Source organism: Centroberyx affinis, unplaced genomic scaffold, assembly GCF_046629955.1.
Source record: "Centroberyx affinis isolate AG114_WGS23_722 - 3 ecotype Tasmania unplaced genomic scaffold, CSIRO-AGI_Caff_v1 ptg002406l_1, whole genome shotgun sequence".
NCBI lineage: Eukaryota > Metazoa > Chordata > Actinopteri > Beryciformes > Berycidae > Centroberyx > Centroberyx affinis.
The window spans coordinates 22874-40841 of record NW_027280656.1 but is presented as its reverse complement, the minus strand read 5'-3'; the positions used below and the strand labels follow the sequence as shown (position 1 = coordinate 40841).

General features: G+C 42.0%; 1 protein-coding gene across 1 annotated transcript; it reads left to right on the top strand.

The window, feature by feature from the left end:
* The first annotated feature begins 10046 nt into the window (after nucleotides 1-10046).
* Nucleotides 10047-12311, top strand: LOC139656189 (proteinase-activated receptor 2). The gene is made up of 2 exons (XM_071533692.1): nucleotides 10047-10218; nucleotides 11602-12311. The coding sequence occupies exons 1-2, from the start codon at nucleotides 10047-10049 to the stop codon at nucleotides 12309-12311; spliced, it is 882 nt and encodes a 293-aa protein (XP_071389793.1).
* The last annotated feature ends 5657 nt before the right edge of the window (nucleotides 12312-17968 follow it).

Here is a 17968-nt window from a genome sequence, read left to right as displayed (position 1 = left end):
GATATTCCACAGCAGGGAGAGACAGGAGCGACGGGAGAGACTTGAACCTACAACACTGCAGATACATGGTGTTCACATTAGCCAGCTGAGCCACCAGGACACTCCGCCACTCTGAATTTGTTTTATCAGGTCATCATAATCTTTCAGGAAAATGATTTGTAGCATGTTCGGGCTATGTCATATCCTACTCTATAATAACTAACAGGTTGTCAAATGACTGGCATGCTAAAGCAGAAGTAGTAGCAAGTTTATATGGTTTTATTGTTCATATTCTCTCAGTGAGAAAGAGAGTAGTTCTTTGATGTCTAACAACAAACCCATCACAATAAAGATAATTATTTAATGAATTAACAATATACTATTTACTATACTATAAACAGAAATAATAATTCACAGCAATGTGTTAAACAGTCAAACGCAGGCTATTTGCTGCATCCAACTCATATATTTATGATAGTGCAAACAATAATTCTGAGGTGAGATAAATATTTCAAGCAGTAATTCTGATGGTGTTATTAATAATTGTGAGAAATAAGTCTAAATATAAACAGAACACAGGCATAACTTTATTCTGATCGCCCCTCCACTGCCACCATCATCTCATTTCTCACTGCTGCTCTTCCCATGATACAAAGCAAAACACCCGGGCCTCTTCAGAAAAACAACAGCCCTGTTCACAATGCGTCCCTGTGCATCCTGCTGGCCGCCTCCTCTAGAGATCGACTGAAAGGAGCACAGGGGGGGCAACGTATTTTATGGCTCCTTCATACAGTTTGTCAATTGGATCATGAAGCGGAAGAGCGATCCTTTTATGGGTTTTTACGTGTCAAAGGTCCTGAACGGCAGACAGGGCGAGGCTCAGCGGCGGCCATTGAAGTCCTCACAATTAATGTCCACTGTATTAATGTAGGATTCTCCAAACAGCTCCTATCAGCAGTGTATCATTAACTACTGTGATTGTTGATTACCATGCTGTTTATCATTACCCATATTATTTATCTAATCTTGCATGACTCATAATGTCTACACTAGGGTAATACCCACAGGCTCTTTCAGTTTGTTGATATTGGGCTTTTATTAGATATCAGATTTCAGTCAGTCAATGTCGTCTACCTCTGATATGATGGAGGTTCCTCCGTGAACATAGATACAGAAAAACATTCTCAAAAACCTGCACAGATTTTCCTTGCACATTATGTTTATATATTCAATTTTTCAATAATGTTCTCTGTAAGTTAATTCTTCGTTTAAAGGCAGTAATGTATCCCACAGTTTCCTCTACCATTGAATAGGTGCAGTGGATCACCCTGCCATAAAAAGCTGCTGACACTAAAAGAAGTAAAAAGTTCATTTAGTTCTGTAGCCGTTTATCACAAGCATGTCTCAATGGACTGTACAGAGAATGAGCCTAGCTAGATCTAACTGATCAGCAATCAACCATAGAACAGAATGATACAAGATAAACAACAAAGCACAAGACATGTCATGTTGTGGCTTATTATTCTTTTGTAGCCTATGCTATATTTTGGGTTGCTGTGTTTTGTTAACTTATTTGCATGTGTGGTTTTGTTAAGTAATTCCTTTGCATGTTATATTTTGGGTTGCTGTGTTACTAGATTGCAGTGTTAATTTGCATGCAATGTAAATGTTTTGTTTACTGATTTTTCCTGGTTGAGTTTGAGTGGAGGCACCTGACCCAATACAGACTGATGAGGCAGTGCAACAGTGGGACATTGGTGTTGATGGCCAACCTGACCAGCCAATCAACAGCCTCATGCTGGCCCCATGGACCAATGGGGCTTCGGAGGAGGGTCTTATTCAAACTGCTTTCCAGATAAGTCAGGTGAGACGCACAGCAGGCTGGAGAGAGCCAAGGCTTTTATGCTTCATGCTTTATGCTTTATGGCTGCAAATTTTATTGGACATTTTACAGACTTTTATTTCTTATCCCGTTTGGTTTTTAACACTTCCAAGGATTTGTTTTTATAAACATATGTTTATGCTCCAACTCCTCTTGTCCTGGGTTACTAAGTACCGCTCACCTCCCGAGAAAAGAACTTGAAATAAGGTTATTGGTTGGTGGTCAATTTGTTAAGCTTCACTGTAAATTTTGTCACCAGCCGCCCTTTTTACATTTGGCATTGTCGGCACGATCAGGACAGGTGAGCAGTGCTGGCACCCAAGCAAATGCAAGGCATTTCAGAGTCACAGTTTTTAGCAGAGCCACAAACAGTTGGGATTTTAATGTGGGTACTGAGTGGGTTGGCCAAATGACAGATTAGTGTTTTAGACAGTGAGGAACAAAATAGGGCAGCTACATTTTTTACTGCCTTAGATGCACTTTATGTAGAGAGGGTCCTGTGTCAGTGCTGAGGTCACAATTTTTTGGGTGTGTTCAAAGACCAGACAAGCCAGTGCAATCATATGTGTTGCGGTTGAAAGAACTGCATTGCAGGCTGCGGCAGCAGAACCCAGGGGAGGCCCCCACTGACAACCACCTGAGAGACCAGTTCCTGCTAGGCCTGGGGGAAGGCCCCCTGCTCCAAGCCCTGAAGAGCTCGTCAAATCCCAGATGCAACTTTTGCTCTACTACAACAAGAGGCCTTACTACTGGAGGAGGACCAACAGGGACAAAAATGGCCTGAGGTAACGTGCTCAGCGGTGGGGGAGTCTAATTATTCCAGATCTCATTTACAGACTGAGTGGAAGCAGGAGCTCAAGAAGAAAATCATGGAGGAAATGAGGGACCAACTATCAGACTGGACACAGGGATTGATTAAAGAGCTGAAGTCATGGGCTACTGGTCCTCCCCAGACCAGCCAGCCCCCTTCGTATCCCGAGTCCTATACCCAGCCGCAGTTCAGACCTAGGCATGCCAAACCTGCCAGCCCCAATGCATGGGATGAGAATGGTAAGCCTATTTGTAGGCAATGTAAACAGCCGGGCCACATTGCAAGATTTTGCAAGAACTCCCCAGAACCTAGACCAGCTTTAAACTAGGTTGCCCTGCCACCAAGGTCCAGGCAGTGGGGTCAACCGAGATGGAAGATTCACAAGGGGCCACTACAGCTTTTATTGGCCAATACCCAAAAGTAGAACTATGTAGATGGAGGTAAACTCCTGGGCTCTTGGATACAGGCTCCCAAGTTACATTAACCAATCAGAGCATACTTGCCCAACATTTTGCCCAACATACCACAGGCCCAACATACCAATGACCCTTCTTTTTTGAAACTGAAAGCTGCTAATGGACTTGAAATTCCTTACATTGGCTATGCTGTTATGGACTTTGAAATATAAGGGTTAACAATACCCGGCTGGGGAGTAGTTATTGTAGAGGATGAACTCTCATCTAACCCTTTGATAGTTGGAATGAATGTTATTCAAGCTTGCTGGAATGCTGTGTTTCGAGGATCAGAGGGGCCAGAAGGGCCAGTGTCTTTTTCTTGCCAGAATTTGAAGTCTCAACGGGTCTGGAGGGATGCATTTGCCATGTGCCAGAAGACGGCTGCCTCTCCTGTGGATGGGTTCCTGGGGTACATATGGCCAGCCAGATGCCAGGGGATCCAAGTGGCAGCCAGAAGTGAAGTGGTGGTGTGGGGACACGCCTGGGTAGGCCCACATGGCATGGACTACCTTGCAGTAGTAGAGGGCCACCAGGAGCCGAGTACTGTGTTTGTCGCAAGGACTTTGGCTGTGGTAAGGAATGGCAGAATCCCCATACGCATTTGCAGTTTGAATCCATTCAGTGTGTCCTTAGATTGCTACCAGAAGTTGGGAAGGCTTTTCCATGTGGAGGAGGCAGATGTGAGAACCAGGGACATGAGTTTGACCCCCGAGGCTGATCGCGTAGTTGAGGTGGGACTGGTGGAGGTCTGTGCCGGTGCCATCGAGGGTGAACAAGACTGCCCCTTTGACCTGGCCGACCTAGCAGACAGACCTGACCTAACTGATGAGGAGCAGGGAAAGCTGGCTGCACTCCAAGAAATGGGAGAAGGGTTTTGCTACTCATGAGGAAGATTTTGGAAGAACAGGTACTGTGAAACATAGGATACCTACATTGGTGATGCTACTCCTATAAGAGAACGCTTCCGACCACTGCCACCAATGATGTACAAGGACGTGAGGGCACTTCTGTCAGACATGCTTGAGAAGGGGGCGATACATGAAAGTTCTAGCCCATGGACAGCGCCTACTGTGTTTGTGAAGAATAAGGATGGGAGTTGGAGGTTCTGCGTAGATTACTGGAAACTGAACTCTGTAACCCACAAAGATGCTTTTCCCCTTCCCAGGATTGAGGAGACATTGACCTCCCTTACCAGAGCAGAGTGGTTCACCACCTTGGACCTGGCAAGTGGATATTGGCAGGTGGAGATGGACCCTCAAGACAAAGACAAAACCGCCTTTACAACACCTCTAGGCTTGTTTGAGTTCCAGCAGATGCCTTTTGGTCTTTGCAACGCCCCCGCCTCTTTCCAACACCTAATGCAGCAGTGTCTTAGTGGCCAAATTGCAGAGTCCCTCCTCGTATACTTGGATGAGATCAAAGTGTATTCGCCAGAGTTTGTAACACATCTGCAACACCTGGATGAAGTCTTCGCCAGATTGTGAAAACATGGGCCGAAGTTGAGACCCGACAAGTGTAACCTACTGCAGCACCAGGTGAAGCTCCTAGGCCATGTGGTCGACAAACGGGGAGTCATGAGATGAGACACCCAAGGAAAATCCTACCCCTGAGACAAAGGCTGGACAACCCCCAGCCCGTTATAGACATTAGTCAACTGTTGCAAGGACTGCCAACAACAAAGGGGGGGGGGAGGGGGGGGGGGTCATGCTGTGGCTTATTATTGTTTTGTATGTTATATTTTAGGTTGCTGTGGTTTGTTTGGTGTGTTTTGTAAGTATGTGTGGTTTTGTTAAGTAATTCCTTTGCATGTTATATTTTGGGTTGCTGTGTTACTAGGTTGCAATGTTAATTTGCATGCAATGTAAATGTTTTGTTTACTGATTTTTCCTGGTTGAGTTTGAGTGGAAGCAACTGACCCAATACAGACTGATGAGGCAGTGCAACAGTGGGACATTGGGATGGTTAACCTGACCAGCCAATCAACAGCCTTATGTTGGCCCCATGGGCCAGTGGGGCTGCGGAGGAGGGTCTTATTCTTATGCACTCTGTTTGGAGCATGGAACAGGAAATGCCTACCTGACGTATGGGCTGTAACTAATTTTCATTTTTAATTGCAAACATGGCTTTTTTTCCCTTTGTTTCTTGTCTCTTTTTACAATGGAAAAAGGATGGTTTGCACTCAACAAGAAATTGATTTTCCAAACCTTTTATGTTGTCATTATACAATTTTTTTTAAATAATAAATTAAACCTTGTATTGCCCCCATAGATGAGATACCCAAGGAAAATCCTACCCCTGAGACAGAGGCTGGAGCACCATAATAACAAACATATAGGCTAGGGCTTTCTTCAGTGTGCAGGTTTTTACAGTGCCCAAAATCAAATTGCCACTTGGGGATTATTAAAGTTTTATTGTATTGTAATTGGTATGAAAATTGTCAAATTCAAATATGTCGAATATGGCCACAAAATATTGGCTATCAGTAGCTTAAATCCAAAAATATCTGTGCCTGTATCTGCCTTCAAAAATCCTTATCATGTGAACCCCAGTCTACACAAGTCTTTGCACACAACATCACTTCTAGCCTTCATTGTATTCAGTGTAACTACCTCATGGAGGTAGTTACACATATATACATACATATATATATATATAGTCTTAGTCTTCTATGCTGCTACATTCCACAGTTTATGAGTTCCTGTGAAGTCCTACATAGTTCCATGTGTGTGTATGTCCAGTGTTATTACCTTTGGTCATGGCATGTTGTTAGTCTGTCTGGTACACTAACACTAACTCCTGTTTATTCTTTGTTTCTGGTTGATAAAGATTATTTGGATCAAGCGTGTGAAAAGTGTGACTGCAGCAGGTTAATCTGAAGGAGTTTAGCAACAGTGTGACATGCAGAAGAGATCAGTATTCAGCGATTCACCCACATGTCCATGTTCGGCTGAGTGGAAATACCTCACGGCCATCTGTGGAACCAGTTATGTCAACACCTCCTGTGCGAGCCAGACTCAGTTCACTATCAAATTCTTAAGATTACAAAGTACTCCAGATTATGCTAGCAGCCTGGCAGCACAGTCTCCCTGCACATGGCAGGCTTTGAAATGTTTCCTAAGGAGTTTTTCTTTGATTTTCTTTAACTGGGGAGACTAACGGATCGGGTCGTGTCTGTCTGTCAGTTTGTCAAACGTGATATCTCAGGTGATCTCTTCGACACCACAGGTCAGATTTTGACAAAACTTGGACGAATGATGCATCTTGGCACCGTGTTCTGGTGTTTAAATTACACTAATTAGCCTGATGGGAGCACTATAATTAAAGGTCCAAATTTTAAAGTCAAACATGAAGTCAAACATGACAACAGTTGGAGGGATGATGCATTTTGACACCGTGTTCTGGCGTTTACAAAATTTACACTAATCAGCCTGATGGGGCGTTATATGGTCCAATTGACACAAAACTTGTTACACATGTCCAGCTATCTTTACAAATGCGGGCATTATAATTAACTGTAATTCCCAAAAGTAATATCTCGGACACAACTGGTCCAATTTTGACAAAATTTGGAGGGATGATGCTTTTTGGCGCTATGTTGGCTTTTAAAAAAGAAATACACTGAATGGCCTGATGGGGATGGGGATGCTACAATTAAAAGTCTAAATGTCTAACTTTGAAAGGCCATAACTGCCACAGCAACTCTGATAGCAACTGTCTGATTTGAATGAACTGGGCGGGATGATGCATCTTGTTGCTGATTGGCCCAAGGAGAGCCTGCATAATTCATGGGGGACGAGATGTTTACTTGTTCTATGTGAACTGGTTTATCTATAAAATGTTTCAAACTAGTAAAAGTATCGTGTTCTTAAGCAGTATATAGTAATGTATTTAGTGAATTACATAAGTATCAAATGTGGACAAAAAGGTGTTGAAATACAAAAAATATAAATGAACGTTTGATGATTGGGCTGTTGCAGCAGAAAATAGTAATAGAATATAAACAAGAATATAGCAAATGGGGGGTTATATACACATATGCAACCAATAATTCCCACACTTGAACATGATTGTGTGAGTGAGAGAGAGAGAGAGAGAGAGAGAGAGAGAGAGATTAGCTAATTTACTTTAGGTCCACACACACACACCCACAGAAATACACAGGGAGGAGGTGGAGATAAACTCTCGCTCAGTCCATGGACATAAACACTGACCTCAGTCTTTAATGCAAATGCTCACCGCCTGCATTAACATCAACACACAGTGGCATCCATGTCAACCACAAGGAAATGCACAGGCCTCCCTGAAACCAGCTATCAGCCGGCTGTGGGGAGATAAGGCCCTGCCATTCAGCTCATTAGCTCTGTCCTGCGGTAATAAATGGCTTCACATACAGCAGCACTGAGGCCTGACGCGAACACATACAGCTGCTACACCTGCTGTGTTCACATTCACTGACAATCAGACGGACAAAAGCTGCCTCTCTCTCTCTCTGCAAGTTGGTACTGAGGCATCTGGACTCATCTCAGAAACACTGCAGTAAAGTCTATTAAAAAGGGGGAGGACAACTGAGGTGTTTGTTAGTGGTGATGGTGGATGGTAGCTGACCCAGCGTTTGTCACAGGTAAGGTGATAGTTGAGGGTATCAGTGTGTTTGGGGACTTAACAAAATGTTTATTAAAAAGAAATGGGGCCCCCGACCAGTAGGGGACCGCATAATACCTTGAATAATTATTTGAAATTTATGTTGTCTGTATAAACGTTAACCTGGGGGAGAAAGTGGATACAGGTTACACTCAATAATGGGAGGTGGGTAAATTGTTCATTTCTGATTCAAGTGAAAAATATATAAAATCCTCTTTAACACTTTAATTTTCATATGATATCACATCATTACGAATTTGCTTTGTAATTATTGCTACTTTTAGCTCAGTTGAAGTTCAGTGTCAAGACATATCCAACCACTTTAACTCACCTTGACTTATAGCTATGAAGACAATTTGTTTGTACCGATCTGTGGATTCTAGCTCTGTATTCAAGTGATGTCAGTACAATGCTCCACTTTGATAGAAAAACTAAGGCTTACCTTCTGGCAGCAGTTAACAAGTTCTTAAAGTTTAAACTTAATTTTTTATTTCAGTGGCTGAATTCTGACAGAAGACCACACATATAAAGGAAAGAGCCTGCTGCCTCTGTCTCTGTCTACAGCTGATTTGGTTTTTTTTTAGACTGCTGCTGCTCCCAGTGAGGCTACCGGCGGTTTCCTAGCCTGGGGAGGATGATTTGATGGGGCCTTTGGTTGGCAGAGGAAGTCATAAAATCCCTTTCCAGCAAATGAAGAGTGAAGAAACAAGATCATGTGCAGAAAATATGTGGGACCAGGGCTCAAGCTGAGAAGAAAACTGTTCTACCTAAAATTAGGAAGAGAGTGAAAAGCACTTGTTTTTGGTAGGATCAGGTGGACATGATCACTAGCCACCAGCCAAACGATGGTAAATTTCTACCAGCCTCATGGCCACTTAAACACCCATCATTTGGAGGTCCTATTCTCATATAAAAACCTTGTTAGCTGGTATAGTCAACTTGGCTGGTGAGATTTGGGACAAAATTAGGGGCCTGTAGACAGAAAGTTTCTTGCCCTGAGTGGGCAACTGCTTTTGTCATGGATATTCTGTCATTTTTGAAGCGATAATGATGTTAACAGCAATGTTTAATACCGAATGAAGACGTTCCAGTAGTGCTAAAAGGACTGAAGCTCGATACTCCTTTAGACCAACCTCACACATCGACACCCATGGGTGACGCAGACACACATCACAAGTCCTCAGCTGAGCACTTTGTCGGTCTTGGCTGCGTCTGCCTGGCTCCAAGGCAGTAACACATGGGAATCTTTGTTTAAAAGTATGCTTTCATGCCATGTGGGCTTAGTCTGATGAGGAACTGTGGAGACTGACGGGAAGTGGCATCACGTGAGGGGAAACGAGGGGAACGAGTGCAGGGGAACTGAAACTGGAGGAGGAGGCCCCACGCAGACAAAGTATTAATTCAGATACATAGAAGTGGCTAGGGCACAGTGTGATATATTGGTTTTTAGCAACGCTCCTGAGAGAGAAATAAAGGAGGATGTCATGTGAGCTGGGGTTAAAACATGTCATGAGTCATATAAGGGATTTGGAAGCAATGTAGCAGGAGAGTAATGCTATGAACTGGAAAATGGGGTAAAATATATAGAGATACATATAAAGAAGAAATACTGTCGGTCACCATTGCCTGTGCAAAAAGCTGCTCTGGATAAGAGCATCAGCTAAACGGCTGAAATGTAAATGAAATAAAACCATATGGTACTGATCCCCATAATGTAACTTTTCTGATGTCTTGGACTCGTCTTGGTCTTGGCCACAGTTGGATGTTGACTTTTTTCGATACGTTTTTCTCCACCTGGTCCACTTTCATTGATTTTCTCACCAGCGCTACAAACAATTAAAGGGATTATATCTGATTACACTATGCAATGGTCATGAAACTTCTATGCACTGATTAGTTGGATGTTGAAGGGTTTAGTCCAGACCTCCTGCAGATAGATCTACATCTCTTTTGCTCTCTAAGAAACTCCCGAAGCATTATTTTTACATTTGGAAAGATATGAACACTGTTGTTGCCTATTTTGGTCTTGAATAGGACTCAATTTGCTCTGGTCTCGGTCTTGACTTGGTCCTGTGCCCCTTTGGACCCGGTCTTCACTCGAACGTGACTGCACCTGGTCTTGGAATTGACTGGGATTCGACTAAGGGGGTCTTGACTGCGGCCCTGCATACTGGATACGTTAACAACCTCTTCCTACACGGTGGCAGCTGAAACAGACTGAGGAGCTCAATGCTAATTTGAACAGCTGAATACATAAATAGCCACTGCGTCGCCTCCTATGGCTGACAACAACACAGTGACACCATCTGTCACCGTCCTCGTCAACATCAGCGGAAACGGCACCACGCCCACCATAGACCGGGTGGCCCAGGTGATTGGCTGGCTGACCTTCAGCATCGGGCTGCCAGCCATCGGATTGGCTATTTACACCCTCAAGCATCTGGCCAAAGGTTTGTTTTGGCTCTGCTGTCAGATGAAAACTTTATATCTCCAATGTAAAGCTAGCCTGATGGATGGAGAACAGGCTAGTTTCCAGCTTGACGGCAGTTTTATGATGATAACAAGCAAATAGTAAACAAGTTGTCCCACACCAGTGATGTAGTTCCACCCTTGGGTCAGTCAGTGATTGCTGAGTGTTCTTGAAATATGAGTGAAATTGTATAAGCATTTTCGTATGGGACAATGAAAGGACGGATTGACCATATATTTCTGTTGCCTACTCTCCTCAGAATTAGGCTTACAAGTTATATCTTGAAATGTAGTAACTGTAATTGTCCTGTTTTTACTCAACAGTACAAAATAGAAAAACTACAATATGCAATAAATACAATCCGTACATTACACAATGTACACTACAATACAATTTATAATACAATATACAATATAAGATATAACACCAGGAGCGTGAGTGTTATGAATAATATAAATGCTAAATGATAAGTGATATATGGTATTGCACAGTAGGTAAGTGGTAATATGATATAAGTAGTCAACACTGATGGCACTACAGTGTCTTGTGGTTAGAGGTTTGCCCACAAATTCTCCATTGACTCTCACTTCAACACATCAACCCAGTCTGATGTCTCCAAGTGTGTAGCGTGTGTAGACTATTATGTTACCTATGATAACTTTAACTGTATGACCTGCTTTACCACTGAGTCCCCATTCATTGTCAATGCTGCCCCCTAGCGGCACAAAGTCAGCGTTACAGTGTGACTATCAAACTAACGAACGAACGAACGGACAGAGACCGATCCATAGTCCCCCCTTTGGTGGGGGACAATAATAGTCCAAGCCAATTAATAACTTAGTTCATACAGCCTCAATCTAAACACAGAGTTTAGACATAATGAGGAGATGATGACAAAATTAATGCAAAAATTAAAATAGCAAAAGTTATGTTAAGATTATGTGATTGAAGTTTTTGTTTGATATTACTGTTTTTTCATTGTTTAATAGGCATCATTTTATCATCCTGTTAATTTGACAGCACATTATAATTTTGTTGAGAAAAGTGCTACATAAATATTTATTATTATAATGTTAACTGTTAACAGGTGGATGATCAATTTATCCAAATTAAACATGTCAACCAGAAAAGGTATATTTCCTGGAGAAAATGTGTGGGCCAGCTGTAAACAACTGGTGAAGTAGTAGCAGTAGTAGCAGTAGTAGTAGTAATAGCAGTAGTAGTATCAGTAGTAGTAGTAGTAGTGATAGTATCAGTATTAGTTGTAGTAGTAGTAGTAGTAGTAGCAGTATTATTATTATTAGTAGTAGTAGTAGTAGTAATAGTAGTAGTAGTAATTCTCATTACTATGTCCTCTGTCCAGGTCAGAATAAGGTTCCCATCTACGTCATCAGCCTCCTGGTGTCTGATATCCTCAGTTTCTTCGGGCGGCCCCAGATGGCGAGCGCCTCGGTCCTCTCCTCTGATGTCACCGACCTCCTCTTCTACTTCGGCATCGTCTCCAACATCACCTTCATGGTGTGTATAGCCCAGGAGCGCCATCTCCTGGTGACCTGCCCGCAGTGCCGCGGCTGCTGCGGCACCCTGAAGGGCTCCCGGCTGGTCTCCCTGGCCGTCTGGGCCGCCCCCTTCGGCATCCTGGCCCTCGCCGTGCTGCGGTGCTACTTCTGGTTCGCCGTGGCTCTCCTCGCACCTTTCCCCTTGCTCCTCTTCTTCGCGGCGGACTCCTGGCGGGCCCTGCTCTGCTTCAGGTCCACCCCTCCGACCCCGGAGATGAGGAGGACGGTGTGGGGCCTGGCGGTGGTCCTGGCCAACTACACCCTCCTCTACCTCCCCTTCATCCTCAACATCCTCCTGGAGTCTCTGTCGTTTAAAGAGGAGGTGCGCTACCTGGGGCTGGTGTCCCACCTGATGCTGTACCTCAGCCCTCTGGTGGACCCCTTCCTCTACATCTTCATGACCAGAGGCCCCAGAGAGGTGGTGCAGGCGCTGCCCTGCTGTCAGAAGAAGCAGACGGAGGACAGGAGTCCCACTGTGGACACTGTGGCTGAGACCATGGAGACGCGACTCTGAGGGGGACGCACTCCTTAAAGTCTCAGTGAAACCACATTTTGAGAGCGTCTTGCTTCCTTAATGTGATGCATTTCCTGTTGAAACAGGATGTTGGGGCGGGACAAAACACAGTGAGGGATCATTCAAAACTGTAAACCAATGGGAGATCAGTCAGTGGGAGGAGCGGAGGGGCGGGACTGTTCAAAAATCTGTGACTGTTTATTGGTTGGAGTTTTTATTTACGCCTCCTGGTGCAGCATGATGTCACCATTAAGATTTGCTGCTTTCCAGGAAGTAAAAGTAATGGGATTTTGATATCAAAATACAAGAAAATAAGAACTTTGTAATTTTTTGGGGCATTTGTTAACTAGGTGTATATTATGGCATGGAAAATTAGCTAAAAAGGTGAAAGTCATTTTTCATTTCATTATGACTTTAACCCTGTTCTGGATTAATGGATATGCAGCACAAGGAAACCTGTCACTGCATGGTGAAAGAATTAAACTGCAGGTAAAACGTTTAAGGTTTAAGGTCTTGAATATAGCTAATTTAAGACTTTTTCAGACTTTTAGACTTATTGATTTCCGAAGCTCACAGCCCATATTATTCACACTACCATCCAGGATAAGGCCATTGAGGTTGTCCCTGATAACAAATACTTGGGAACTATTATCTACAACAAATAAATTAAGTTTTGAGTCCAATACTGATGCTGTTTGTAAAAAGTTAATGTTTTAATGAGTCTGTTTTATCAGTGTTTTATTGAAACTGTTCTTACCTACTGCATTGTGGCTTGGTCTGGTTTGGTTGCCTCAGTCTGGCCAGTAAAAATAGGCTGGCAAAGCTTGCCAAAGGTGCCAGTAAGGTGATCGGGGTGCAGCAAGCCCAGCTTCAGGACACCTACAGTAAGAGGGTTATCAGTAATAATAATTAACTGTCCTGATCACCCACTTTATAAGTAGTTTGACCTCCTTCCTTCAGGCCGCCGGTTCAGAATGCCTAAAACAAAAACACGGCGGGCCAGAGCCTCTTTTATCCCTGTAGCCACTGACAGGCTGAATCTGTTAGTCTGACTTTACACTTGCACACCTTTAATATTATTTATTACTTATTGCCACAGCACAGCACTTTACTTGATTTGACTTTGCACTTCATTTTGCACTGCACTTACAGTACATTGCATTAATATTGGACCTGGGTATTATTTCCCATTTTAATTTTCAATTTCTAAGATGGTAGGAGTGTCTTCATCTTTTACTTGATCTGTTAATTTATTCTATGAATTTCTATTGTCTACTTCTGATGTTTGTTTTAATGTGACCTTATGTGTTTTAATGCCAAACCAAATTTCCCTCGGGATAATAATAAAGTTGATGGTGAAGTTGAAGTTTTAAAGGACTTATGTAGGACACCTTGTTTTAAGATTGTAAAAATGCTCATTTGACCGTGAGAGTTATGTGCAATTTGGCTGCCCCAAATTCAGCAGTTGACTGTGAAAGCAACATTTTGTGAAGATGTATAGTTCTGAAACTAAGACGGGACTAAATGAGTTGTTGGGGGTTTTTTTTGTCGAGTTTCGGCGCCTTAAACAGACACAAAATGCACCAGAGACTTCCTGTCTTAACTGTGACTCTGACCCTTGACCTCCTTAGTATTAGTTGCTTGTAATGTTGGTGTGTTCTACCGTTGCTCTCACTGTGAGTCACTCTGGAAAAGAAAGTCAGTCATATCAATCTAATGTGAATGCAGACTTTCAGACTAAGACCGTCCGCTCTCAGCTGCGAGGCTGGGATGATTGTCAGGATTGTTCAGACATTTTGAAGGGAGGGATATGCAGCGTTCCCATCCGCGGCCCTGATGTAAAATTCCATAACTTTTCCGTGACTTTCCATAACTAAGTCGGATCGCTTGCATGACCCAAAAATGTTATTCCCACATGGTTCGTTAATGTTGTTTTTCAGCTCGGAAAAGTTCAAAAGGGATAAACAGTCTGGTTTCCATTACAGTTGTGGTTACTGTGGAGAAAAACAGCGGAAAACCACCAGCTAATGCATCTGGTGGTGTATTGCTGTAAGGAGACACATTTCTCAAATTCCCTGACTTTCCCTGTCTGGAAAACACCTTAAAATTAGAAAAAAAAATGACCAGCGGGAACCTGGACACAATACCTTTTTAAGTTTTTTTTTTCAAAATATACATTGTCAAATACACACGAAAATATACACTGTCCCTTTGCACCATCTTGTGTCAAACTCCCAAGTTGTCAAAATGTCTCTCCAGTCAGCAAGACTAATTTCTGTATATTAATGTATTGTAAATGTATTGTACTTGGTGATTAAGTGATTCTGACTGACACATTGTCACAGGGCAAGGGGCTTATTATCGACTACATTTGTATGTTTAAAAACTTTATTTGTATATCAATTTGCCTAGGATATACAGTATATGCCCATCCAGACGCACCACCCAAAAACATTTCTGTACACCTAGAAACAATTTCATGTGAAAGAAAAATTCATGAGGATTCATTAATAATTTTCTTTCAATTTCTCCAAGCCAGTTTTATCTTTATCATCTTTATCTGCTTGTGCAGCAGAAAAAAGAGGCAGGCGCCCTGGCTAGCAAAACCAAGAAGCTCATTTAAAAACCAGATAAACAGCCATGACACAGATTAGTCATAGATCATATATTTTTCTTTAATAACTTTAAAACAGGGTACAAATCTGGTCAGCTCCACTGAAGGCTCTATGAAAGTTCGGTGTAAAACATGTGAAGTCAGTTTTTCCGGGGGGGAGGAGGACTTTGTGCTGAGGTTTCCCAGTCTGCATTCATAGCTACACAGTTAGTGCAAACCCACAAATGGCTCAATGTCCTACAAGTAATCCTCTGGGAAGGGCTGCCATCATCTTTATTAAATGGCTGAATACATTTTAGTCAAAGAATATGGGTTTCATTCCAAAATGAGATATCCACTATTTGAAAAACATGACACCTATGACGACAAAACGATGGCTGGAATAAAACAAAACTCACTGCTGAATATTAGTTAAGTTATTAGCTATCTTTGGACTGTTATTTTACAGTAATGGCACTAACAGTAGCCTGCTACAGTAACATTATAGAGGATGTAATCATGTGGGTTTTTTTTTAAATATCGCACAATGAACATCAGGTAACAATTCCCCCCCCCCAAAATGAATACATTTATAGTATTTTGGAATGAAATCCTACATATTATCCATCAATCCGATTTATCTGAGGGAAAAGAAGCATCTCATAAGATACTGTTTATTTCAGGATAGATAGAAACTATCCTTTAAAGGTGGATCACTGCAAGAACTACCTGAAGCTATGAAGACTAAGGGAAACCTCACCGCTGTCTGTCTGTCTGTGGTGAAAGACAGACAGACAGACAGACAGACAGACAGACAGACAGGTAAACAGTACAGGAGAACAGTGCAGAGCTCAGTGAGCAGGTAACAGTAAAAATCATCAGGCACAGCCACCAGGGGGCGCCGACATCAGCGGTAGGGGTGTGAGAGTGTGTGTTGCATCAAAATATCCATCTTGTGACTTTGTATAATCACAACATTGTAAAAGTTCCATCTTACACTGCAAAAAAATGACAAACATGGAAACACATTTTATTTTTTTCTTATCCAGACTGAGTTTATTTCAGAATACGCCAAATTGAATAATCTAAATCCTGAGGCCGATAAATCTGATGGTTTCAAGAAATTTAACTTTTTGTAGAATAATCTAACTTGTCTGAAGACATGTAATTGTCTTAAAATGTGTCTTGCTTTAAGATTTTACAAAAAAAAATAATTGTGAAACGAATCTTTTCGAAATCTGAAATCTGCAAAATTATCTGCCAGCGCAGAAAGACAGTTTGACTCAAATCAGCCGATAATAAACTCGATAAACCTGAAGATGAGAAAAGTTTACTTAGATGGTTTCGATAATTTCCTCAAAAGATGTGGCAATGCCTTGAAATGATTACAACTTGAGTACGACACTGCTACATTTGTTAAGATGGATCTTTTTGTGCAGTGTGTGTGTTGAGGGTATGCGTGTGTCGACTGTGTGTGTGTGTATGATGTAGGGAAGGTTGGCCCAGTTGGCAGCTTCTTGGTACTAATCATATAATACAAGTGTGCACACACACTCACATTCACACACATACAGGAAAACAAAGAGAAACAGGCTCACATACAAGCATACAGGTTGTAAACAAAAGCTCTTTTTATCAAAGAGAGGAGTATAAAAATGCACCGACAAAGTGCATTCTGAAAAGCTCTATCGAGTGACTACTGCATTAGAAAAAGCAACAAAGCAAACAGAAAGTGTGGGATAAAAAATAACAAAAAAATATATTACAAAGCCTTTTGGAGTCCTGAGTTTATCAAACATAAACAAAACAGACAAAAAGGCCAGAGTCCATATATCTTAGAAATACAATAATAAGGGATTAAAAAAAACAAGATTTCAACGCTTTCTCAGTTTTGTCGTGTGTAAAAAGCAAAACGAAATTTGACAGTTTTCGCGCTCGTAGTCGAGTCCTCGGACTTTCAGCCAATCAGGCTCAAGCAGGTGTACTCTATTAAAAAAAGGATTTGTCATTTTCAACACATCCATGACTCTCGCTTGGACCAACACACATCTGACAACATATGAAGAGTTTAGCTGCCAAACGAGATGCTCAACATTTATAGCACTTGACACTTTTCAAGTACAGTACATAACTTAAGGGCTTGGCTGAAAATGAGATATTGAATGATGACTACTGGGATTTTTTCCCCCCACAAAATGAGCATATCAAGTTTTGGAATTGAACTTTTCATATGTTGTCGGTAACATACGTGATGCTGCAAATGAACACCGATGTGTGTCGTCCCGAACTAGACTCCTGTGTGAGGAAAAGGACACGTTGTCAGGAGTGCAGGCTGGACTCGGTTGCAGCTGGTGGATGGCAGGACTGTTCAGGAGAGGTTCAGTTCCAGGAAGGTGCGTTTCTTCCTCAAATTCCCTTCCCTTGCTTGGAAGGTGTGTCCGTCTTCTTCAGACGTTCACACAGATTTCAGAGGGTTTCTACATTACGGGCTGATGTTACGTTATTCAGCCTTAACACGATTCAATATAACCTTAATTCTATGTAGCGTAACCTTAGATCACCCAGGTGAAGCTGTCAGAGCAGCAGAGGTGGAGAGTAACTAAGTAGATTTACCCAATTACTGTACTTGAGTACAATTTTGAGGTACTGGCACTTTACTTGAGTATTTCCATTTTGTGAGACTTTCTACTTTTCCTCCTCTACATTTCAGAGGGAAAACATGCAAAACATACGATGAGCTCATAAAATATGTTGCATTGTTAGAGTTTAAACTCACCAACATTACATGGAGCACTTAGACCGACAACATTAAAATACTTCTTACAGGTTAATGCTTCAATAATTTAACAATGAAAAGGACCATTTTTCAGAATGAGTACTTTCACTTTTGATACATATATTTTACTGCTAATACTTCTAGACTTCTACTTAAGTACATTTTTGAATGCAGAATTTTTAATTAACTATTTTTCCATTATAGTATTTTATGGGAGTATTAGTTCCACCACTGTAGTGCACATATGCGAATTCTCAGCCACTCTCTGCTTCACACTCACACAGTTAA